The sequence below is a fragment of the Rousettus aegyptiacus genome, unplaced genomic scaffold (genome assembly GCF_014176215.1).
Source record: "Rousettus aegyptiacus isolate mRouAeg1 unplaced genomic scaffold, mRouAeg1.p scaffold_m13_p_5, whole genome shotgun sequence".
In the NCBI taxonomy this organism is placed as follows: domain Eukaryota; kingdom Metazoa; phylum Chordata; class Mammalia; order Chiroptera; family Pteropodidae; genus Rousettus; species Rousettus aegyptiacus.
In genome coordinates this window covers 331,324-355,284 of record NW_023416308.1, presented here as the reverse complement: position 1 = coordinate 355,284, position 23,961 = coordinate 331,324, and the positions used below count along the sequence as shown (strand labels likewise).

At 69.1% G+C, this 23,961-nt stretch overlaps 1 protein-coding gene across 10 annotated transcripts in view; it reads left to right on the top strand.

Moving 5' to 3' along the window:
• Window positions 1-23,005, top strand: part of FBRSL1 (fibrosin like 1) — a 62,202-nt gene extending 39,197 nt beyond the window's left edge. For 2 of the 10 annotated variants that reach the window (XM_036220879.1, XM_036220877.1), the window contains 17 exons: window positions 11,458-11,503; window positions 12,690-13,014; window positions 13,099-13,319; window positions 13,916-13,984; window positions 14,152-14,366; window positions 14,947-14,997; window positions 15,161-15,244; window positions 15,342-15,398; window positions 15,639-15,707; window positions 15,840-15,869; window positions 15,985-16,056; window positions 17,318-17,447; window positions 19,168-19,245; window positions 19,415-19,498; window positions 19,744-19,942; window positions 20,820-20,924; window positions 21,179-23,005. In XM_036220879.1, coding sequence (XP_036076772.1) covers window positions 11,458-11,503; window positions 12,690-13,014; window positions 13,099-13,319; window positions 13,916-13,984; window positions 14,152-14,366; window positions 14,947-14,997; window positions 15,161-15,244; window positions 15,342-15,398; window positions 15,639-15,707; window positions 15,840-15,869; window positions 15,985-16,056; window positions 17,318-17,447; window positions 19,168-19,245; window positions 19,415-19,498; window positions 19,744-19,942; window positions 20,820-20,924; window positions 21,179-21,902 — 2,559 coding nt within the window. In that variant the 3' untranslated portion in view covers window positions 21,903-23,005. Of the gene's footprint in view, window positions 1-11,457; window positions 11,504-12,689; window positions 13,015-13,098; window positions 13,320-13,915; window positions 14,080-14,151; window positions 14,367-14,946; window positions 14,998-15,160; window positions 15,245-15,341; window positions 15,399-15,638; window positions 15,708-15,839; window positions 15,870-15,984; window positions 16,057-17,317; window positions 17,448-19,167; window positions 19,246-19,414; window positions 19,499-19,743; window positions 19,943-20,819; window positions 20,925-21,178 lie in introns of all 10 variants that reach the window. The other 8 variants (XM_036220878.1, XM_036220881.1, XM_036220880.1 and 5 more) reach the window with 8 other exon arrangements.
• Window positions 23,006-23,961: the final 956 nt, after the last annotated feature.

Here is a 23,961-nt window from a genome sequence, read left to right as displayed (position 1 = left end):
GGGCTCCTCGGTGGACGAGCGCGTGAGCGAGTGTGGAAAGGGCTGGAAGGCCCCCTGCGGGGTGAGCAGGTCACGACAGGCCCACAGAGATGCCTGGGGTCCAGGGGACCAGCCGTGGGGGTGGCGAGCGGCCGAGAGCCAGCGTTGTGTCCCAGGGGCCTGGGAGGGGTCGGCCGAGCAGGCTGGTGACACCAGGGGGCGCGTCCTCCGGGGCGGTCAGCCCGGAGGCCTGAGCGGGGTCGCTGTCCTGGCCTCGCCGTCCTGGGAAGGTGGCCAGAGGGCAGCTGGGAGGTGACAGTGTCGTCTGCGGCCCCAGGCGGCCGCCCCTCAGCCATCCTGTGGGCTCACAGAGCTGCGGGGCCTGAGGGCGCCTTGTGCTGGCCCCCGCTGCCCGCAGGGCCGTGGGCGTGGGGACCGGCCTGTGTGTCCGTGGAGCTGTCGTCCTCTGCCGCTTAGACAGGTTAGGTGAGGGCCCCCGGGAGATGCTCGCTGGCTACGCCTTCAGCGCCCCCTTAATGCAGAACCGACCTGCAGGCAGCGCTCTCTGAAGCGGGGGCTGCCCTGAGGGACGTGGGGGGTCCGAGGCCCTGCTCCCCCCAGGCGCAGCCTGGCCCCTGGCTTAGTGCTGGCCCTGGAGAGCTTTGCCCTCCGCCCTCGGCTCCAGCAGGACCCAGCCCCTCACAGCAGCTGTGACTGTGTGCACCGAGACATCGGTCACTTCTGCATCGACACTCTGGCCCGGCGGTGGCAGGCTGTGTCCAAGGGCTAACAGGGTGCCGTGGCTCGGCCTCCTCCATGCTCACATCCGCCCAGGAACCCAAGGGCCTGGCCCGAGCGGGATCCAGGGGCCTGCCTCCCGGTCCAGGCCAGTTGGGGGACGGGGGAAGCTCGCTCTGGATGGGTCCTGGGTGGCGTCTGGAGCTGGTGGCTCTTGCCTTTCCGGGGATCCGCTCTGTGCCCCGGGGGGACAGCTTGCTCTGGGGCATTTGCAGGAAGCCCAGTTCTGAGTCCTGGAGCCCAATGCCCGGGGGTTGGCTGCAGTCTGTTGGGCTGATTCCTCTGCTGGCCTAGACCCCCTTGGGGCTTCCAACTGCCCCTTGGTGCCCGTGGTTCTGGGGAGGAAGGGGGGATGCTGGCCAAGGGCGGAGCCCGGCTTCCCCAGAGCTGTGCGTCGGGCCGGCCAGGGCCTCCGTGGGCACCGTGAGCGGTCTGTACAGGTGGCCTGGGGACATGCCCAGCCCAGCATGTGGTGGCCCTGGCGTACAGTGAGAACTTCGGGTTCTGTTCAAGTGCATCGGGGCGCCACCCTGGGGGTCCCCGCCACACGGCCTTGCCCTGGCACCACTCCCCGGCTCAGCCCTGGGGCGCCGACCGCGCCGAGTCCCCGCCGTGGTCTGGCCACAGCCAGGCCCCCCCTGATCCTTGGATCTGTCCAGTCCCGAGTTTGAGGTCGTGACCGGCAAGAGCCTGGGTGGCGAGTGGGACCCGACGTCATCTTCCCTCGCCGAGCTCGGCTTCCGGACGCAGAGTGACTTTCTCCGGGCCCATCCAGTAGGTGTGGGTCAGAGGGCCCAGTGGACCCTTGCCCAGGGCTCGGCCAAAGTCACCGCCCCCCATTTCAGTCAGACCGACCTGTCAGAGGGTGGGGACCCCTCCGGGAGCAGAGAGAAGGGCCTCTGCCCTCTGTGGCGCCCCAGCTTCCTTTCTGTAGGGCACCTGTTCCGGGGGGCTGGTTGGGGGGTGGATTCCCAGGATGGCCAGTGCCCTGAGTGTGTGACAGGGACGTGGGAGGGGGAGAAGACGGGGTTCACCTGCAGCACCCACAGCAGCACCTCCCCAACCCTCACTCGGCCCCTGGACTCGGGCTGTGCACACGGTTGGAACGAGATTGGCCTGTCCCCTCCCTGACACACAGGGGACCGGAAACGACCGGTCAGGAGACATCCAGGCTGCTCTGGGAGGGGCGGCTGGACCCAGCGCCTCTCCTGGCCAGCCGGCCGCTCCCAGACTGTCCAGGGCCAAGGTCAGCAGCAGCCACACCCCTCCGTGGGCCTCTGCTCCCAGGAGCCCCTGCCAGCCCACTGCCCCCAGTCACCGGCCTTGGCCTCCGCCTCTGGCTTGAGGCGCAGACACTCTGGGGACATCCTGCCGCCCAGACAGGTAGACGGGGACCAGCAAGGCCCCTCTCCAGCAGCAGCAGCCCTGAGGCCGCGTGCAGACAGACAGGAACCCTCTCCACCGCCTCCCCCGGGAGTGCCCATCCACCCTCTGGATGCAGCAGGCCCTGCCCTGGCCGGCTGCTGGCAGGGAGGACAGCCGTGCGGCCAGATGGCCCTCCGCGAGGCTGTGGTTGGCGTCTAACTGCTTTTTATTGGAAAAATACAGGGTGAAAACTGTGTGGGCTCATTACGCAGCCTGCTGGGCCGGACAGGCTGCCATCCGCCCACGTGGCCGGCCAGGAGGCTGACACTCTTCCCTGTGGCCCGCAGTCCCCTGTCTGTCTGTCTGGTCCATCTGCCAGACCCGTGGCCAGGATGTGTCCCAGCTCTGGGCCTTGGCTGCTTCCCGGGCAGGAATGGCCTGGGCTGCGAAGGGGTGGACAGGTGGGTCCCTGCGGGCAGCAGGACAGCACAGGCCCCGTCTGCAGCCCGGCTGCCCCCACCGAGGCTCAGCTTCCTCCCTGCTAAGTGGGGTCCCGTGGGGCCTGCAGCCTGGGGTGGGGTGTGTCCCCACTGCTGGTGTCAGCACCTGGCCCCCGGGAGCCTGTGGGTGGCTCCCCAACATGAGCCACGCTGGGGTCCACCTCCCCTGAGGGCCCTGGGCCGCTGTAGGAGCTGTCGGGGGGCGGGCCCGGCAGCCACGCCCTTCCCCTGCGTGGCCCCCAGTGCGCCACACACGCCACACACGCTTGCTCGCTTCCACAGCCTGCCTGCACGCTGGCACACGTGCTCACATGCTCAGACACCTGCCACATGCTTGCAGATGCCTGTCCACGTTTACACACATGCCACACACACACCTTCCTGCACGCTTACACGCCCGTCGGCATGTTTCCACAGCCTGCTCGTGTGCTTCCACATTCATGCACACTCCTTCCTGCCTATTTACACACACCTGCCTGCACACTTACACACACATACATGCTCACACACTTAGACACTCCTTCCTGCACACTTACACACCATCACACTATCCTGCATGCTTACACATGCCTGCCCCCAGAAAGCCCCGTGGGGCACGTGGCTCATGCTTTGGACACCGACTGAGGACCCGTGACCCTCGGGGACCGGCAGGGCGGGGCAGGACTGGGGCTCCAGGGACTGCCCCGAACAGCAGGAATTCGGGTGCATTTCCAGAGGCCGGAGGTCCGGAGTCCAGGTGTGGGCAGGGCTGCAGTCCCTCGGGGGCTCAGATGAGGGTCCTTCCTGCCTCATCGAGCCCCTGGTAGCTCTGGGCGTCCTAGGCTTGTGGCCTCATGGCTCCCGATTCCTTCTCTGTCCTCAGGCAGCCTTGTGGCCTGCTTCGATCTCCACTCTAAGGACATGGTGACTGGACATGGGGCCACCCTGCTTCAGGGTGACCTCATCTCAGGATCCCTCAAAGACCCCAGTTCCAAGTACACCACGTTCTGAGGGCCGGGTGGGCGTATTCCCCGGACCGGCGCTCAGCCACGGCCGCAGGCTGCCCCGTCCTGCGTGGACACCTTGGGTTTCGTGGCCGGTGGCCTGTGTTGAGGACGGCAGACAGCCAGAGTCTCCTGTGCCAGGGCTGCAGCCTGTGCAGCCCCTGCTCGGCTGCGCGGCCACGTCCTCCGAGCCTTTCCTCGGGGTTCCCCAACTCCGCAGAACCCCACGTCTCTGACGCCGCCTGCACCCTGCCCTCGTGGCCGCTGTGACGGAACTCACGCTGTGGACGGGTGGGCGGGAGAGCCACCCAGCAGCGGCGCCGAGTTGGCACGGTCGGCCCCCTCGCGGCCTCTGCGGCTTTCCTGGCCTTTGCTCCCCGCCCAGCCTGTGGACACTGACAGTGGACACGCGCGCGGCGAGGATCCCCTCTGGGCTCCGGGTCCGTGGGAGCCCTTCCGGGCCGGGCTGCGAACCGTCCAGCGCGCCTGTCTGGGGCCCCTCGGCACGGCCCCGCCCCTCGCCACCGCCCCCAGCAGGCCCCGCCCCTCGGCCCCGCTCCGCCCCTCAGCACCACCACGCTGGGCTCCCCATGGGCCCTGTCCTCGGGCTCAGCAGACGTCCCTGTCACATGGTCCTCGCGCAGCCTCTGCCTCCCCACCACCCGGCTGAACGGCACTGGGGCGGGCACCCCCAGTCGTGGGTGGAGCCCGTGACGACGCCCCCCTCACGCTCGTAACAATGACAGGTGCAGTTTCATGATGGCTGTGGCACCATGCCCCGGGGTGACTGTGCTGAGCGCCACCACGCGGGCCCTCGCGTGACGTCACTGTGGTTTGGGGGTCTGACACTGGACACCCTGGGCTCCTGGCCCACTCTGTTTCCTTCTGGGTTTCTAACCTCATGAACGTCTCCTGTGGCAGCTCCTTCCTTCCCAGACACAATCAGACCCGCCCCCAGGGCGGTTCCAGCGCGGCGGCCCATGTAGGACCACTGGCCCGCGACGGGGCCGGAGGGCTACATTTCAAACGAGGACTGGGTTATCACAGAAGACAGGCGTCTGGGGCTGCAGTGAGAGAAGTCGGGGTGCGTTGGGACGTTGTGTGTTCTGCGGGCCAGACCTGGGGCTTGTCCTGGACAGGGTGACGAGGCTGGGCTGGGGCTGCTCCCCCTGGAACGGCACGTCTCCCAGCTGCCAGTCCCAGCCTGCTCATCCCACCCCCACTGGCTCCCAGAGCCCTGACTGCCAGGGTTGGGGGCTGGGTGCAGCCTCGGCCACTGCCTCTCACCTGTGAGGCGTGATGAAGAGCAGCGACCTGGTGCATGTCCACCCCTGGGAGCCTGGGGCCTGCCAGGGCCATGCAGGAGCGACAGAGCCGGGACGCCCCTGGGCTGTGTCCTCGCCTCTCCGCCTGCCCCTTCCATACAAGGCGTCTCTGGGTCTCACCGTCAGACGGTGGGCGTGACCCCAGCACAGGCACCTTTCACACAGAGGGCCCCCCGCCCCCGGTCCTCACAGCCCCCCGGCCGGGACCCCAACACCCATCCCACAGAGCTGACATCTCCAAGTGGGCAGCCCCTTTCGTCCGCACGCCTGGTTGTCACAGCAGCTCCCAGCCGGGGCCTTGCTTCCCTGGTCCCTGCAGAGAACCCTACAGAGAGATCTAAGCCCTGTCCTGCTCCCACTGCACCTTCCGGTCCCTCCGCGTGGCCCCTCCCACCCTGGGGCCCATCCCAGCAGGCTGTCCCCTGAGCCCCTCAGCCGGGTCATCTCCTCCTTCAGGTCCTGGCTGCAGGGCCCCTCCTGTGCACTGCCCTGCCGGGAGCCTAACTCCGAGATGACAGCATCTTGTGCCACATGCCAGGGCAGCCCTGTGTGCCCCAAGGCTGGGCCTTCTGCATTTCCTGTCCCCATCAGGGTCCTGGAGGCAAGAGTGAGCATTTCCTGTGGCTGCTGAACAAGTGACCACAAATTTGCATCATATAGTCTGGTCGCCAGAGTTTGGAAGGGGTCCCCCAGGGCTAAGCCGCAGTGCAGACCGGGCTGGTCCCTGCTGCTTCCAGCTTCTAGAGGCAGCCACACCCCTGGGCTGCTGGCCCCTCCGTGCCCAGAGCCGTCAGTGCAGCATCTGCCACCTGGGTGCTCCCGGCCCCAACGAGTTCGGCGTTGCCGTGTGTGGTCGGCCGTTCTGAGTCCTGGACTCGGGCGTCTTGCAGGCCCCGTGCCGTGGGCACAGGGGCCTCGGGACCCCTGCACGGACGTCCAGAGCTGCCCGAGGCCCAGAGCCGTGTGCTGTGGCATGTGTGGTGGGCAGAGGGGCACGCAAAGCCCCCCCCCCCCCGGGGAGTTCTCCTGTCAGAAACGAGTCCCCGCTCTGGCCTCTGCTGGCTCCCCAGCCCGTGGACCCCCAGCCAGACTGTCCGGGTTCAAATCGTGGCTCTGCCACATACCAGCTCCGTGACCTGTCGGGTCACCTCACTCCTGTTTCCTCGTCAGTGAGATGGGGGTGACGGGGGTGTCCTCACACAACAGGCGTGAAGCTCCAGCTCCACACCTGCCAGGCACGAGCCCGGTGCCTGACCAGCCAGCGCTGAGTGCTGATGCTCTCTTTGTCAGGAAATGGAAGTGCTTTGGAGAATGATGCCGTGGGGGCGGGAGGGGGGGACATGTATTTGGTAAATAATTTAAATGGAAAAGAAAGGTTTAAAGGCTGGCACTCCCTACTGTTTCCCCTGGTTGGAGATTTCGTGAGCTCTATACAAGTAAGAGGTGTCCAGGCGACTTTTGAGGAGGAAAATTGCTGGTCCGGCACAGGGTCTCTAGCTGGCTCCCACTGGGTGGACGCCACCACTGGTGGCCCAGCCTGGGGCAGGTCTCTGGACAGCCCAGGAGAGCTGACGGGGGCGCCTTCCACCCCAGCTCTCTCGCCTGGCAACCTGGGCGGCAGGCGGCCTGGGGCTCCCCCTGTGCGCTCCCCGGCCTTCATTCCACCTTCATTCCGGGCGGTGGTTCCGCCTGGATCCCATTTCCACTTCGGTCCACGGATGGCGGCCGGCCGGGGCGTGGTCAGGGTTCCCGCGTGCTGCCAGTAGCCGCCCACGGACAGTGACCACTAACCGCTGGGACCCTGTCTCCCACTTCGCATCCCCGTTTCGCAGACTTTGAAACTGGGGCCCAGGGAGGGCGGATGGGCAGGTATGAGGCTCTGTCTCCCTTCAAGTCTCAGCTCTTGGACCTCAGTGCTCGGTGACTCACTTTACCCCTCTGTAAACGGCGCTAAGAGCCGTCCATGCTCGCTACTGTGAGCTTAGGAGGAGTCGGCCCATAAAGCGTCCAGTACGGCGGCCTTGCGCGCCCTGACCTGGTCGCGGGGACGCGACGGGGACCGCCGGGACCCGAGCCGGCAGCCCCGCGCGCACGGATCCGCGCCTCGGGGCTAGATTAGTCGGGCCTGCCCGCGCCCCGCCCCGCCGCCCGCCCGCGCTCGCCGCCGCCTGCGCGCCCGCCCGCAGAGCCCCTGCGCCGCTGCCGCCTCCGGGCCTTGCGCCGCGCCGACGGCGCCCCGGGCCCAGAGCGCCCCGAGAGCCGCGCAGGGCGCCGAGCCGGCGCGGCGGACATGCGCGCCCCGCGCGCCCCGGGCGCGGGCTCCGGCTAGGCGGGCGCACCTGGAGAGGGGCCACCTCGACGGACCGAGGCGGGTGGGGACCCGCGCTCCGCCGCCTGCGTCCGTGCCGCGCGGCTTGGGCTCCGGATCGGGATCCGACCCGAGGACTAGCCGCGATCGCCTGCGGAGCGCGCTGGACGCGGGGCGCCCGCGCGGTGAGTGCGCGCTGGTGGCCTCGGGGAAGGGCTCGGGTCGGGGCCGGGGCCGAGACAGCAGCCGCCCCCTCCAGAGGAGCGAGGCGCAGGAGAGGCCCCCGGCGCTCTCCCTACGCAGTCCGTCCCCGCAGCCGAGCGCGGGGAGACCCGGCGTCCCTCCTGCTGCGCCCTGGGGGTGCACGTGGCGACAGGCGGGCTGGGGTGCCGTCCGGCAGAGGGTCCCCGGCCTCGGCCAGGGCGGTGGGGGGCCTGCAGCGGAGGCGGGGCCGGGCGTCGTGTGGGGCGCGCGCCTTTGTCTGCGCCCCGGCGCGAACTCGGCCGCTGGGGTTCCCGGCTCCCGCCGCGCCCACCGGCCCCGAGTTAGTTCTTTGTCTGGGGCGGGGCGCGGCCGGTGAAGACTGTGCCGCGTGTCTCGGCCGAGGCTGCCCCGCAGGCCGGGTCCTCGCAGACAAAGCGCGCTGTGACCGCCGCCGCCCGCGGCCGGGAGCGCACCCCGCCACCCGGGTCCGAACCTGCAGCCCGGGGCCCTCTTACCTGTACTTTGACCTGGAGTGACCCCTTTCTTCCACCACCAAATGGGGGGGGATGGGGGGAGAGGATGGGAGAAGGATGTGGCTCCGGTAGCGCTGGGTCACGTGTCAGCGGGTGACCCTCGGGAAGTTATCACAGGCCTGGGGGCTGCTCAGGGGCTGCCCGCCACTCCTGAGTCAGCTTCCCAGCTCCGGAGCAGAGGGACTGCGTGCAGGGGCGAGTCCCAGCAGGACCCCTGTACCTGAGCTGGGAAGGGGCTGGAGCCCCGGCCACCGGCCTCCCGAGGTCCCGTGCCTGTGAGTGTCTGTTCAGGCTTGTCCCATCCCCATGCCCGGGCCTGGCCCAGCGGCAGGCCTTCACTCGGTGCAGGCTTCCCTACTTCCTCCTCAAGACCCCCGTGGGAACTGGGGTCCCTCAGCTTTCCTGCGCAAACTTAGAACGGGGCATGGGGGCTGGAAGGCCCCGGAGCGTGGCCCTCCACCCGCCGGGCGGCGGAGATGCCGGCGCTTTCCTTTTTGAAAGCCAGCGGGTGCTGTGGATCCTCCCCCAGCCCCGTCCCTCACCCCGCGACAGGCCACCTCCTGGCCCCGGGAGCCGCTCCGGCTGGGGCCTTGGATGGAGCCAGACGGGACTAAGCAGGGGCGGGGTGGGGTGAGGGGCCTTAGAGAACTCGCCTCCCGCTCCCCGCACCAGGCTGGGACCAGGACACACGCGTTTCTGAGCGACGATGCTTCTGCAGTGTTCCCTGCTGACCCGGCCCTGCCCAGGTGGTGGTGCTGGAGTCTGGAGGGGTGGCCCCCAGGCGTGAGTGTGCAGCCCCCGGGTGCTGTGGGACCGTAGTCTCACACCAGCCTCCCCTCTCTGCCCACCCGTGAAGCATCCAGACTAGGTAGCTGGAGGGTGGGCCTGAGCCTGGCCCCCTCCCTCCTGGCCCCTCTCCACCCTGGCTCACGCCCCCAGGAGGTGAGGACAGCTGCCAGCTGGGCCCCCAGAGCTCCTCAGCTCCTCTGCGCCAGGGGCTGGATCGCTGGAGGTGGCTCGCCCAGCGGCCTCCCTGTGGCCCAGAGGGGCTGTCAGAGCAATGGAGACCCTAAGGGGACAGCCTTGGGGGCGGGGCAGCTGCTACAAGCTGGCTTCAACCTCCTGGGCCCTCGCAAGGGTCCAGTTCCCGAGGGCCTGAGGGTCCCCAGGCAGCCCGCGATGGGGGGAGGGCAGGTACCCCACGTGTCCTCTGTCAGGCACCAGGGTCAGGAAGGCACCGGGCCTCAGCTCAGCCCCGGCAGGTTTGGGGCGGCGCGTGGGGTGTCCTCGCTTTGCAGACAGGCCTGACTCCTTCACGGACCCGGGCTGGGGCCTGGCCTGACACCCGGCCCCGCCCCACCCTTGCGGGCCCCACGGGGACTCTCAGGGGAGAGGGGACCCTCCAGAGCCAACACTCACCATGCAGAATGCGCCAGAAAAACCAAACCAGCATGGGAACAGGCACAGGAGAGGTCGCGCCGTGGTGCCCGCATGGGGGCGTGACTGAGTGTGTGTCCGGCCCCCGCGCGTGGGCAGAGAGGTCACAGGTGGCCTCGGCGGTCTGGCAGGCGGGCGAGGCGGGGCCTGTGTTCCCACCTTCCAGGTGTGGGACCCTCCTGCCTTTGGCCGACCGCGAGCTGTGTCCCCGGATGTCAGGGCTCGCTGTCCCATCCTCAGCTCCATTTCCAGGGCTGCACCTGTCGGTTTTCTTCCCGGTTTAGGTTTTGGGGACGTGGTTGGCCCGGCACTCGCGGGGCCCGACGGCAGCGCGCCTGTGCCATCGTGCGTTTGCGGTCCACGTTGGCGATCGGTGTGGCCTTACAGTGGCACAAGGAGCAAAGCGGGTCTCGGCCTCGGCCGGTTTTAAGCCTGCAGTTTCGTGCGTTTCGACGACGCTGCGGCCACGTACCCAGCACCAGGTCGCGTAGAGAGTGTCTTCGCTCCCCCAGAAAGCTCCCTTATACCTTATTCTGTGAGTTTTTATTCGTCGTGGTGAAGTGCACGTAAGAAGACGTACATCTTAAGCACCGTTAAGTGCACAGCTCAGTGGCATTAAGCACGTTCGGTGTTGTGTGGCCATCGTCACTGTCATCTCCAGAGCCTCCTCATCTCCCCAGATCGAAACTCTGTCCTGTTGCGCGCTGACCCCCCACGCCGTCCCCAGCCCCCGACACCCACGCTCTGCTCTCCGTCTCTGTGGCTCTGACTCCTGCGAGGACTTTGTGTAAGCGGACCACACAGTGTCCTGTGACTGACGGTCCCGGCGTCACGTCCTCAAAGTCCGTCCGCGTTGTGGCGTGTGTCGGCACGTCCGCCCTCGCGAAGGCTGCGTGGCATTCCGGTCTGGGCGGCCACGCGCTCATCCGCTCACCTGCGGCAGGTGCCGGGCGCGCCACCTCCCTGCCATGAGCAGAAGAGCAGACTTCTCTCCGAGACGCTGTGTTCGGTTCCTGCAGAGCCGCGCCCTGGGGCGGGGTAGCTGGGTCCCCGGGCCTCTCCTCGCCTGATTCCTGAGGCCCTGCCGGCTCTCTGCGGCCACGGCACATGCCCGCCAGCCGTGCGCGAGGCCGCGGCCCCGTGTGCCCTCCAGCACCGCTGTTCCAGGGTTTTGGTTGTGGCGTCTCCGTGGGGTGCAGCTTTCACACTTCGGTCACCAACCCCAGCAGCGACCACTGGCTGCTTTGTACACCCAGAAGTCCGGAGTGGGGGTGTCCGCAGATGCAGAGTGGCGGTGCCAGGCTGGGGCCGTGAGGCTCGGGGAGACGACGTTCTAAGCTGACCGTCGAGTCCCTCTCAGCCGTACACCTTCAACGGGCAGACGGCACGGCGCCGTTGCTCACAGAAAAACCCCGGGAGGGAAGGTCTAGGCAGATTCACACCGCCTGGTTCTCATGAGCTGTGGGGGCGTCTGGCCACACATAGAGGGGGGCCACGTCCGCTCCCTGAGCGTCCTAAGGCGGACCCCAGTCCCGTGGCCTCGTGCACACGGGAAGAGAGTGAGGCGGGGTCCACCAGAAACCACCCCGCTCTTACTCGAGGCGGACTCACCCCACTCTGAGTGGCCTGCTCACCCGGACACTCGGAGGGGCTCTTTATGGTGGCCACAGTCCCCGGACCTGTGACTTGGTGGTCCAGGGTGTGGCGGGTGGTAGTCTGAGGCCCGTTTGGCTCTGGGGGATGGGAGCATCAAGACCTCTGGTGCTGGCACCACCAGGGGGTGCCCGGATCCCCAAGTCCCAGCCTCCATCGGACAGCCACACTGAGCCCCGCGTTCCTGCCGAGTGTGGCACCCATGGTTCCCCAGTCCTGTGCTGAGTGTCCCGTGTGGCCACGTGCTTGCAGCAGGGCTGGGCTGGTCACCTGTGGGGGTGCCGCGTGTGCCCACGGGCAGCCCTCGTGCCCCAGCCTGCCCACGCCCGCCGCCCGGGGTCCCTCTGCCTCTGACCCGCCTCTCTCTTCTAGGCGTCCGTGGGCTCCGAGAAGCTCTTTGCCCCGGCAGCCGATAAAGGTAAGTGCGTCCCACGGCCTGGGCCCCAGTCTGGGGAGGACAGGCTCGCCCCTGAAGTCGGTCCCCGGCTCGTGCCCCCCACCCACCCCGCGTGTACAGTGCACACGTGCGGCATTTCACAGACCCAGAAAGCACGCCGGGCCCAGCCGGCCCTTTGTTACCGGCCTGTCGGGCCCGGCTGTGCCCAGACCCACCACAGCAAAGGGGCTTCTGCTTGGAAGACTGTCCAGATGCGACTGGGAAGGACAGCGGCACACGCGGGCGGGTGTCCCCAGCCGCGGGCCCCACGGCCTGGCAGCCCGAGGCAGAGGGGTCTTCCCAGCAAACCCGGCTGTCCCTGGGCTGCGGCCACATTTAGGGCCCTCTCTGTTTCAAGCCGAGCTCATCTCGAGGTTTCTAGCTTGATTACATCTGCAGAGACTTTTTCCAAATAAGGCCACGTTCACAAGTCCCTTCTGGCGCGATTCAGCCCCCTGCCAGGGAACACTCAGGCACGTGGGCAGAGCCCAGGGAACCAGCCAAGGTTCCGAGGAGCCCAGAAGAGGGGCAGGTCAGCGGGGATCGGGGCCAGCGGTCCGCCTTTCCTGGGGAGGGGCCCAGGCTCCCCGAGGCCCCGGAGAGCCGGGGCGCTGGGGCCCCCGCCTGCCTCTTTCCACCCTGCTGGCCGCTCCTGCTTCTCGAGGGCCGGTGTGGGGACAGAGGCGAGACAGGACGGGAGACGGGAGTGGGGGCCCGCGTCCCGGGGCGGCTGTGACAGGTGGAGACGGTGCTGTGACCAGAGGGGCCGTTTCCTGCTTCCACGCGGGCCTGGCGCCCTCGTGGCCTTGATGCCAGCCAGCGGCACGGGGCTGCGCTTGGTGCGGCAGCTGCCTGCCCGGGCCCCAAGCCCCCTGGGTCTTTCCAGAAAGAGTGGATCACTGGCATGAGGTGCTCTGCCCAGGGCAGCAAGGAAAGGAGGGCTGAGGGGGACCGCCAGGGGGCACAGGCCGGGAGGCCAGCGCTCTGGCCGGCCCACTCTGCCCCTGGAAAACAGGGTCGCAGTACTCCATGCCTTCTGCGGCTGGCGTGAACACTTCAGGGCATTCGGCCCCCTGCCCCGCCCCCGCCCCGTGCAGTGTGGGGGGCCGGGCTGTGACCTCGCAGGTTCGCGGCTCACTCTGGCCCCTCTGTCCCCCTCTGTCCGCAGGCTCCGCGCTGGGCGAGAAGTCGGAGGCCAAGGCGGGGGCGGCGCCCAAGGTCTCGGGCCTGGAGCGCAGCCGCGAGCTGAGCACCGAGCCGCCCTTCCTGCCGCCCGCCCGCGGCCCCGCGCCCCCGGCCGGCCCGGTGCCGGGCGCCCCCGCCGGCCCGCCGGTCAAGAAGGAGGCGCCCGCGCTGCCGCGCCTCACCCCGCAGCCGCCGCCCGCGCCCCCGCAGCCCCGCGCCCTGCTCCCGACACACGTGCCTCTGCCCCTGGGCGCCTTCCCGGGCCCCGGCCCCGGCCCGGCGGTGCACAACGGCCTGCACGGCCTCAGGTGGGCGCGGGCCGCGGCGGGCGGGGCGGCGCCCGGGCGCGCGGGGGGCGCCGGCCGGCGGGCACTGAGCCCCCCTCCCCGCAGCAGGAGCAGCAGCGCCAGCAGCGGCGCCGGCCTCGGGCTGGGCAAGCACGCGTCCCTGTCGCCGCTGGGGCCCGGCGCCCACCTCTCTACCTCGCACCTGGCGCTGCGCTCGCAGGCCCAGCACCAGCACCACGCGGCGGCCATGTTCGCCGCGCCCGCCACGCTGCCCCCGCCCCCGGCGCTGCCGGCCAGCAGCCTGGTCATCCCGGGACACCCCGCAGGTGGGTCTGGGTGGGTCCGGGCCCCCTGCGCTCCCGGGCCGGCGGGAGGGGTTCCAGCCTTCCAGGCACAGCCCCTTCTGCTCCGGACCCCGCGCCTCCAGACCACAGCGACCCAGCGCTCTGGGGTCCCGCAGGCCGCCTTTCCCATGGGGTTCCCGCCGCCCCGTGCAGAGGAGGCGCCTGCATGGGGTCCCGAGCCGTCGCCAGGCCTGGTCAGGCCCTGGGGCTGGGGGGCTGGGGGGCTCCGGGGCCTGCAGTGTCTCCTCCCATCCTTCATCCCTAGTGTGGGGGCCGGGGTTCTCTGGGGGCCGGGCTGGCCCGCACTGGCCAGTGGAGGGGTCTGAGGTGGACAGTGCGCTTGATCCCCACCCCTCCTTGCTTCCTGCCAGCAGATGCCCCCTCAGGGTCCAATTTCAGGTCCCTCAGGCTTTCTCCGTGGGTCGACCCCCAAATTCTAAACTGCCGAGTCAGCCCGAACGGGGCTGGGGGCCGCCCGGTGGCCCGGGAGGGGGCCGGGGCGCTGGCCTCGGGGCCGGGCCGGGCAGACGCCCCGCGGGCCGCGGCCCCGGGCTCACGGTCTTCTCTCTTGCCTTTAGATGCCAGCCTGTTGATCTCATTCAGCCAGCCAATCATGTATTGCCAGCCTCATGCGGGGATTCTGATTGGTACTTGGTCACAGGCACCTCTCTTACCTCCACCCTGGGGCCCGCACGTAGCGAGCGGCCACCACGGCGTGGCCTGTCGAAGCCGGGAGTGCCAGGTGACTATCCGCCTCGCCCCGCCGGGAGCCGCGGCCGACGTGCCTCTCTGTCTCTCTCTTTTTCTCTCGTAGATCGCGAGCTGCTCAGGCAAGAGCTGAACGCGCGCTTTCTGGTCCAGAGTGCCGAGCGGCCCGGCGCCCCGCTGGGCCCGGGGGCTCTGCTGCGGGCGGAGTTCCACCAGCACCAACACACACACCAGCACACACACCAGCACCAACACACATTCGCCCCCTTCCCCGCGGGGCTGCCCCCGACGCCGCTCCTGCCGCCCGCCGCACCCCCGCCGGTGCGTAGGCCCCGCGGCCACCGCAGGCTCGCAGACACTCCGCCCGCACGCGGCCGCACCGCCCCGCCCCCGCCCCCGCCCTGCTCCTCCCAGCCGGCCCGGGCGGGCGCTCCCCGTCCGCACACGTGGGACTTGGCCCTGGGGCCAGTTCTGCCCCACACGGGGCCCTTGCCATCTGGGTTGGCAGCGGGACGTAGGTCTGGAGGCCCGGACGGGCCTGGGCGGCCACGGGAACCAGACTCCCCCCACGTTCCCCACGCCGAGGGGCTTGGTCTCGTGAGCCGGCTCTGCGGGCGGCCTGGGCGTGCCCCGCAGCGTGACTGCCAGCCCTGGGCTCCATGCCCCCCACCCGTCTCAGCCAGCACAGGGAAAGGCACACGCGGGCGAGTCTGTGCCTTTCTCCTGTGGTAAAACCCTCGGAACAGGGCGGGGCCGTGCCCGGTCAGAGACCCCGGGCCCGCGGGGCGGGAGGCAGGCGGCCATCGGGCTGGCGCCTGGCCCGCCGGGCGGGCGAGTGCTGGGCCCCACGCGGACGGCGGCGCGCGGGAAGGGCCTCACCGTCCCCGTCCTTCCGTTCCAGTTCGACAAGTACACGCCCAAGCTGGACAGCCCCTACTTCCGACATTCCAGCGTGAGTGTGCTGCGCCTCCGTGCGCCGAGAGGGCTGCTGGGCAGGGGGGCCGCGGCCGCGAGGCCTGGTCTGCGCTGTCCCCCGCCTCGGGCAGCAGCGCGGGCCGGGGGGCCGGGCCGCACCCCGCCGCACCCCTGGACTGCCCTCCCTGCTTCTTTTGCAGTTTTTCCCACCAGTCCCGGGACTGCCCGCCCTGCTCCCACACCCAGGCCCCTTCGGGTCCCTGCAGGGCGCTTTTCAGCCCAAGGTACCGGCCGTTCCTGGCAGGCGGGGCGGGCACGGAAGGTCCCGGGGGAGGCGGGCAGCATTCAGAGAGGACACTGTGGACACATGTCTCCCCAAAGGGACGCTTCCCGGACGCAGACCACCCCCAAGCCCCGGTCTGGACAGCAGCTGGCAGGGTCCGTGAGAGCCGTGCCCTGCGCACCCCACCCCCTCAGCGGGGGCGCTCGGAGTTGGGGTGGGGAGGAGCAGCGGTGCGGTCCAGGCAGGGCGGGCAGCACAGAGGGCCCCTTCTCCGCCACTGCAGACACCCCAAGATGGCGTGGGAGGGGGCCAGCCCCGAGTCGGCGGGCAGGGCGAGGGGGCCCGGGGCCCGGTATCTCGCAGCCGGGTCACGCCCTGCCACCCCGTCCCCTCAGGCCGCAAACCCGATCGAGGTGACCGGCCGGGCCAGCGCTGTGCACACCCTGCTCCAGAAGGGCCCCGGGGTAGGTGGCCGCAGTCTCTGTCTCTCCCTCCCTCCCCGGGGGTGTCATGCCAGCCCAGCTCCCCCTGCGGGGCGCACACCCCCCCCCCCCCGGCTCAGCTGCCTGGACCTCACGTATCCTTCTCCATGACAGGTGTCTGACCCGTACCGGACGGCAGTCAGGGTGAGTGTGTGCCTGTCTCTGGGAGGGGCCCTGTGACGGCAGGGATGGGGGTGACGGGCGAGGGGCGTGAGGGGTGCAGGCCCGGTGGCCGAGCGTGTCGCCCGCCCTGTTGCAGAAGCCGGGCAAGTGGTGTGCGGTGCACGTGCAGATCGCGTGGCAGATCCACCACCATCAGCAGCGGATGAAGGTGAGCCGCACCCGCAGCTGCTCACACGTGTGCACGCGTGTGCCGCCAGCTGTCACGCAGGTCTGGGGCGGGGAGGAGGTGGGACGGCAGTTCTTGGGGAGCCCAAGGTCGCTGCTCACTGGTGGATGGGGCGGCCAGGTCACCCGGTGGAGGGGGGAGGAGCTGACCCCGGGCGGGTCGGCGGGCGCTGTAGACCCTGCGGGTGGGCAGGCCGTGGGCCCCCGCACAGGCCCACTCTCAGCCTAGCCTTCTCAGCAGGCCTTTGACCCTTTGACTCTTTGACCCTGCCCTCCCCACTCTGTCCTGTGAGCACGCTCGAGCACCTGCTGTGTGCCCGAGTCTCAGCCCTGCGCAAAGGAGACTAAAGGTGCCAGGTGCTTATGTGCCCTCGGGAGGGACAGACAACGAACGAGGGTGTAGCAGGGCACAAGGCCGTTGCCCTCCCAGTGCGGGGGAGCCAGGCACCCCGGCTGCAGCGAGGGCCCTGAGCGAGGGCCCTGAATGATGCCGGGGAGGGGCCACCACGAGAGACCGGGACCCTCCGTTGGGGGGCAGCGGGCGAGGCAGGGGGAGGTGCGAGGCCCTCACAGGGGACCATGGGAGGGGCAGGTGGCCCCTGTGTCACAGAAGGGCCCTGACACCTTCTACTGCCATCCCAGGTGACACGTCACCTGCGTGTGTGGTACTAACGTCATCGTGCCCTGATGCGCTGTGACAGCCAAGTCAGCAAAAAGGGCTTATCGCAAAGCACTTTCACTGCGTACGGGCTCGTGCGAGACCCCCACCACCTCCCGAAAGGCACAGCGAGGGGGTCGGCGTTCCCCCCGGGGCAGCACCGGGGGCACAGAGTGCCCCGCAGCAGGCGCCAGACAGCCGGGAAGGGCTCGGTCCCCCTGCTGCCTGTGGCCTTTGTGACAGAGATATTTAGGGTTTAACACACTAAATTCAGGTATTGGAAAACTAGTGAGCAAACTCAGAACAACTTGGGTGTGTGAATCTATCTTTTCAACTCAGTTTTACAAAATTGAAACACAGAGCATTGCCAATGGAAACACAGAGTCCACGTTGCGAGGCTGTAAGTGCCGGGAGGCACCAGTCGGCAGCTTCCAGCTCAGGCGCCGTGAGGGCAGCGTCTGGGTTGCCCTGGGCCAGGCGGAACAGCCCCGGGTGACTCACCTGTTCCCACGGCGGGCGGGCTCGCCCCGGGCAGGTCGGGCCCGGCCCCCGGGGCAGCCAGCCCTGGACATGCTCTGCCTCGCAGGTGCACCTGGACCCCCACAAGCTGGAGGTGGGCGCCAAGCTGGACCTGCTCAGCAGACCCCCTGCCCCGGGCCTGCTCGCGGGGTTCCACTGCCCGCAGGACCTGGCCCGGCCCCTCTTCCCCAGCTCTGGTAAGGCCACCTGGGGCCAGGCCCCCCTGGGCAAGGGTGGGGCGCCGCTGGGCTGGCTGTCCTCTTTGACGTCCAGCTGCAGCGGCGGCGGAGGGCTTGGTCACGTGAGCTGCCGGCCACTCTGTCCTCCAGAGAGCCCTCTCCGGAGCTGGCCTGAGCTAACCTGCGCCCTTCCAGGGCCTTATGTTCCCAACACCCTCCCCGACCCCCTTCCAGGAGGCGTTTGGCTTTTCACAGAATGGGAGGAAACTGCTCTTGAGACCCCCGTGCCCACCCCTGCGGCAGCCACACCGCAGTCTCGCCTTGTCGGGGTTCCTAGGAGCTCCCCAGGACTGAGCATGTCACCCCCATGGCTAAGATGTGTCACAGCGAAGGGACACAACCAGACGCAGGCCTGAGCACTGCCCCCTGGTGTCCTCTGGGCAAGGAGCTGTGACAGCCCAGGGACCCCACAGCCCGGCTCTTACTGGCGATGGAGGCACCTCTGCCCCTGCAAACCAAAACTAGACTCTGGTGTTTAAACCGCTTTCTGCTCGAGGGACACGGGCCCGTGAGCTGGAGGGGACACGGCCTGCTGTCCAGCACCCAGACACCAGGCCCCATGCATGGCCCTTGCCAGTGTGGACGTCTCAGCTGCACGGGGAGCTGTCGGGCCCTGCAGGCTGTCGCCTCCGCGGAGGGCCCTCCCTGACCACCCGCTAGTCCTCCCCTTAGGTACCCTCACTGCCACCCGCTGTGCCCTGCACGTGGTCTGCAGGGGGCCTGGCTGTGGGCCAGGGCGGTGGGCGTGGACAGGGCGCCCAGGCTGGCCTCGCGAGAATGGGGCTCTTTGCAGCACCCTTGTGTCCTGAGCAGAGGGGTCTCCCCGGTGTCTGGGTTCCCTGGAGGGCAGACCCCTCTGTGCCCAGGTCCCTGGTCCCTGGCAGCCCAGTTAGGCTGTGCCCTTCAGCCCCCTCCTTGTGCCCCAGAGCCCGGGGTGCCTGCCCCCCCGGTCCCTCCTCCCCTGGCACGCGCCCTCCTGGTCCTCCGCACACTCGCGTCGTCCTGCCCTGGGCCGTGGCGTGCCCTCCCCTGACCTCGCGGGCTGCACGCTGGGAGGGTCCACGTTGGCCCTTTCCTGGTTCTGCGCCTGCACCCTGCATCTGGCAGTCCCCTGGGCTCCTGGGTCAGCTGGGTTCTGACTTCTGGGGTGGTTTCTTTGGCCTGAGCATCACTGAGAACTGGCTAACGACAGCAGGGAGTGGGGGGTGGGACGTGGTCAGGGCCCCCAGGAGGGAGCTGGAGAGAGGGGTCACCAAGCACTGTCCACCAGAACCCGCCCCCGGCTGTCCTCGAGCTTGGCTCTGGGGCCGGCAGGAGCCAGGGCTGGTGCCACGGTGGGGGTCACCACTGAAGGAGCCGCGTCCCCTAGAACCCGAGACCAAAGCCCGTTCGGCGACCGGGACCGCGGGTCGGCTTCCCAATCGTCGGCCGCAGGTCGCTGGCTTCAGGAGCAGCCCCGAAGGCGGGTCCCCCCCCCTGAGCTGCACCGCGGTCAGCGCCACCCCCCTGCCGTGGGGTCCTCTGTGTCTGGGGGAAAGGCTAGAGCGCCCCTCCTGCCTGGCCCCACCCTTTGAGTGGGAGGTAGCTGTTCGCAGTGGAAGTCGGGGAACCCCCGTCCCAGGAACGGGCGCAGACGAGGCGCCCCGCGCACTGGGCCCCACCAGCCTGCCTCCCGCAGGTGCCGCTCACCCTGCCACCAGCCAGTTCGGACCCCCAGCCCACCCTGGCAGCTTCCTGCCCACTGCTCACCTGACAGGTGGGTGCCCCCCGAGGTGCTTGGCAGACCTCGGGGCTGGGGGACGTAGGTAGGCAGGGTGCTGCCCCTGAGGACCACGGGCCCTCAGGTTGCGTAGTTGGCGCCTGAGCCGCAGGGGAGGGCGTGGGTGGGAGCCTCGCAGGCCCCTGAGCCCCGGCTGCCCCCACAGACCCTTTCAGCAGACCGAGCACCTTCGGGGGCCTGGGGGCCCTGGGCAGCGCCGCCTTCGGAGGCCTGGGCAGCCATGCACTGAGTGAGTGAGCCCTGCACACCTGCTCGCCCTGCACGCTCACATCCTGCCTACGCACACGAGTGAACTTGGGCTTCCTCTGCTTGTGGCCTGATGCTTGCCCGCCCCCCTCTGGCTGTCTCCCAGGACACATATCACAGGGCTGGCCTGGGATCTGGGGACCGCCCGCTGCTCCCCAGCACCCCTGCAGCTTCGAGGGGGCACGGGGGGGGGGCGGCTGGCTCAGACCCCCGCCTCCCCGGCTGCAGGCGGCAGCATCTTCTCTCACAAGGAGGGCTCCACGCTGCACAGCCTGCCCAGCCCCCACGAGGCCTGGAACCGGCTGCACCGCGTGCCCCCCTCCTTCCCCACGCCACCCCCCTGGCCCAAGCCGGTGGACTCTGAGCGGGTCTCGGCTCTGACCAACCACGACCGAGAGCTGGACAAGGGCCGCGAGGAGCGGGAGCGGTAAGTAGGGCGGGGGAGGGGTGGGGGGAAGGCCAGGGCAGGTGGACTGCTTGTGGGAGGCATCTGGGCAGGATCTCCATCAGCGTCAGGGCTGGTCCCTGGGGAGGCTGCGCTGTGGGCTTGTTACCCACACTGGGGCCTCCAGGGGGAGCTCGGAGCAGGTGGGCATGGAGCCGGCCGACACCCCTGGCTCTGGGTGGCAGAGGGCCTGGGAGGTATGTTTGCAGGGAGCCCCTGGGCCAGGGGGGCAAGTGCCAAGGGGATTGGCAGCAGCATCAGACCCAAGGGTCCTTGAGGACTCGTGGGCTGGCTGTGAGGTCAGCAGCAGAGGACTCCCCGCTGGCCCATCCACCCGGGTCCTCTCCCCCCGACCTTCCCCCAGAACCCCAAGTTTGGGGCACTTTCCTTGTGGGTGCTGCTGCATGTGAGGCACTGCCGGTGTGTTGGGGTGCACGTGGTGAGGTCAGGGGAGGGTTAGGCAGCGGAGGGGGGACTTTGAGTTGGCGGAGAGGGGAGCACGTATGTCACTGGCCTGGGAGGGGTGCTAGGGAGGAACCCGGGGCTGTCCTGCAGGCTTCTCCCACAACCAGCACTTCCTGCAAGGGTCAGAGCTCGGGGTCTGGGGGACTTTGAGCCGGGGAAGCCCCTTGGGGACCTCAGTGGGCGTCAGGAGAGCAGGGGCGGCTGGGGACTCCTGAGGGACGGAGCCAGAGCCTTGCGTCCGACCGAGGTCCTCTTCGCAGCGGTCCTCAGCCGAGGCCACAGTGCCAGCCTCGGGGGCCATTCTGCCTTCCCGAGACCCAGGGGCACAGAGCTGGACTGCGGTTGGGTGGGTGGAACTGGCCAACTGCAACTGAGGCCACACTCCCTCAACCAGGAAGGGACTCCAGGCCCCTGTCCCTGAGTGGACGCGGCTCGGTGGAGCCCCCCGGGGGTCCGTCCCAGCCCAGGAGGCTGCGCCCAGGTTCCCCGCAGACCTCAGGTTTGCAGAGCAGATCCACAGGGGACGGGCAGTGTGGGGTGTTGGGGGACTATCATGAGGGTACAGCCTTGTTGTCACCACTTGGGGGTGGAGTGCTCAAGGGACTGCCCCCCAAGGACCTTGAGGTCACCGGTGGGCAATGGCCACGCTGCGCTGAGATGGGGACTTGGTGGCAGACAGCTTCGCTTTGGGGTGCCCTGTCCCAGAAGCGGCGCCCTGTCCAGAGACTGAGCGAGGGTGTCTGTCACTCCCAGGGACCTCCTGGAGAAGACGCGCCTGCTGAGCCGGGCGTCGCCCGCCGCCCCCGTGGGCCACGCGGTCAGCGGCCTCCTGCTCCGCGGCCACGGCGAGCCGCGCGTCAAGGAGAGCCGCTCTCCCGCCCCCGAGGACGGCGCGGGGCCGGCCGCGCGCCCGCATTCCCCCCGCGGCAAGGCGGCGCTGGGCGACGGCCTGCGCCTGGCCGCCCTGCTGGGCCGGGAGCCCGGGAAGCTGCCTGAGGGTGACGTGAAGGTCAAGGAGGAGCGCGGGGAGGACAGCGACGCGCCCGAGCCCCCGGGGGGCAGCCTGCACCGCGCGCCCCCCGCGCCCCTGCAGCTGGGGCCGGGCCCCGCGGGCCGCGAGCGCCTGGCCTTCGCGTGGGAGCCGGCGCGCCGCGCGCCGCCCGCGCCCGGCCCCGCCGCGCCGCCCGCGCGCGCCTACCGCGACCGCGAGCCGCACGACTACAGCCCCGAGCGGCGGCGGGAGGCGCGCCGCGCCGAGCTGCCGCCCGCGCCGCACCACGCGCGCCTGGGGCCCGCGGCCGCCGCGCTGCACAACGGACTCCTGGCGCGCACGCCGCCCCCGCTGCTGGCCGCGGGCGGGCCCGCCGCGCCCCCCGGCCCGCCGCGCAGCCGGACTACGCCGCTGGGGGGCGCCGGGCCCGGCGAGGCGCGCGACTACTCGCCGTCGCGCAACCCCCAGGAGGTGGAGGCGCGGTAGCCCCGCGCGCCCCCCGCGCGCCCTTCGGAGCTAAGCACAGGCGCGGCGTCCGGGGCGCCGCGTCCCCGCCGCACCCGCGCGGTCGGGGCTCCCCGCACAGCCGCTCCGCTCCCGGGGCGACCTGGTTCTCTGGGGCCGAGACTAGGCTCTGGAGAGAAAATCCAAGTTTGTACATTTTTTCCCACAGGTGAGAGCGTTTTTAATAGATTTGTATTTTTTTCAATTTTGTGCCCTTTAGGCATTTAAAAGAAAAGATTTTGCTTTTTAAATTTTAGTTGGGATTTGCGGTTTAACAGCCTCGAATCCCTTCCCAGAACCCCAGGGTTTTTTTGTCTTATTTATGGAGGAAAAAACGGTCATTTCGTCCAACACACTGTGAGGCCCGCACTCAGGCTCGGCCCTGGCCCTCCCTTGGTACTTGGAACCGCAGTTACAGATGTATATTGAGATAATAATTAATAATGTACAAAACTTTTTTTGCCTTATGCAGAAGTGTAAGATTTCCTTTTCAGTTTGTTTTTTAAAAAAAGACAAATGGAACAAGTGTAAATAGTCTATTAATATAAATATATGATGCTATTAAATTCTTAACCTAGGTACACTTTATAAAAAGTTTCTAGAAATCCCTCTTTATTTGTTTAACGCGGTCACAAACACCCGCCGGCCGGCAGCCGGGGCCGCCCCGAAGTCCGACGGCAGCAGCTCGACCCCCCCACTATGCAAGCGCCGGGCAGCTGTCCGCGCGACGACGGCCCTGGCGCGCGCCCGCCCTCCGGCCGCACGGGGCGCACCTCCGTGGGCCCTCAGCTGACCGAGCAGTGTTTTCGGAAACTGTCCCGAACACCTGGGACTTCGCCGGCGAGGAGCGAAAGCCGATGACGGGAACGGTCGCCTCTGCCTGCCGTGCGAAGGCCGCCGGGGCCTCCGGCTTCGGTTTTGCTGCATGACCACGCGCGCGCCGCCGCGCCCCGGCGCCCCCGTCGCGCCCGCTGCCTTGTCCGGTTCTGTGCCGACCCCGTGTCCACTGCGGACTCCGGCCGTTCCGAGCATCCTGTTCGCCTGTCAGTCCGTGAGGATCAATACAGCCTTGATTTTGGATGAAACCCGTGTCGAGTGTTTCGTGGGCCCCTCGGCAGGTGGGGGCGTGCCCGCGGACGCCCCGCCCCGGGGCGGAGCCCGGGGCGACCACGTGTCCCGCGGGGCGGGCGTGGGAGGGTGTCCAGCGCCGGCTGCAGCTTCCCCCACCCCGCCTGTCCCCGGGGCTGTACCCGCTGCTGAAACTCCTTCCCCCCCCCCAAGCCTTTGCCTGGCACCCCTCCCTGTGTCGCCCCTTCGTCTCCACCCCGGCGCTCGGAGCTTGTCCTGACGCGCGGTCCTGCTGTGCACACTGGCAGCTGGCTTTGTGGGGGCGCGTCTCAGAGGGTGGCCCGCTGTCCTGGCGCGCCCCAGAGCCTTGGTGGGAGAAATGGGGACTCCAGGAGGGAGGCGGGGAGCAAGGACGGACGGCCGCCTCCGCCCGCGGAGGAGCAGGGCGAGGGCCCGACCGCGCCGGCGCAGCGAGGACCCCGCTGCCCAACGCGCATGACCCCTCTCCGGCCCGCGGTTGGGAAAGGGCCCCGACCTCGCACCCTGCTCGGACGCGCCTCGGTGAGCAGCCGCCGGAACTGCCCCGAGCTTAAGGAGCGCCCGAGGTCCCCTTACCGCGGGCGCGTGCGGCGGACGGCCCCAAGTCCCCAGGGGAAGCTTCTGGTGTGGCAGGCGGGAGGGGCGAGCCTGCGCTCACGGCCCTGGGGCCTGGACCAGCAGCCCCGGGGCCTCGCGGGGGTTTCCGCTGTGGGCCCCGCTGCGCCCCCACGGCAGCTGTGTCCACACACACACACACACGTGGGGGCCACGCCAGGCTAAACCCAGCCTGCTGCAGGAGCCCGCCAACCGCCAGGGACCTTGGAGGTGGACGCAGTTCAGGTCTGTTGTGAGAAACTCCTGCAGTCCGGCAGGATGCCTGGTGCTTGGAGCAACAAGGCCATCAGAAGCCGGTGTGGACTTGCACACAAGGACA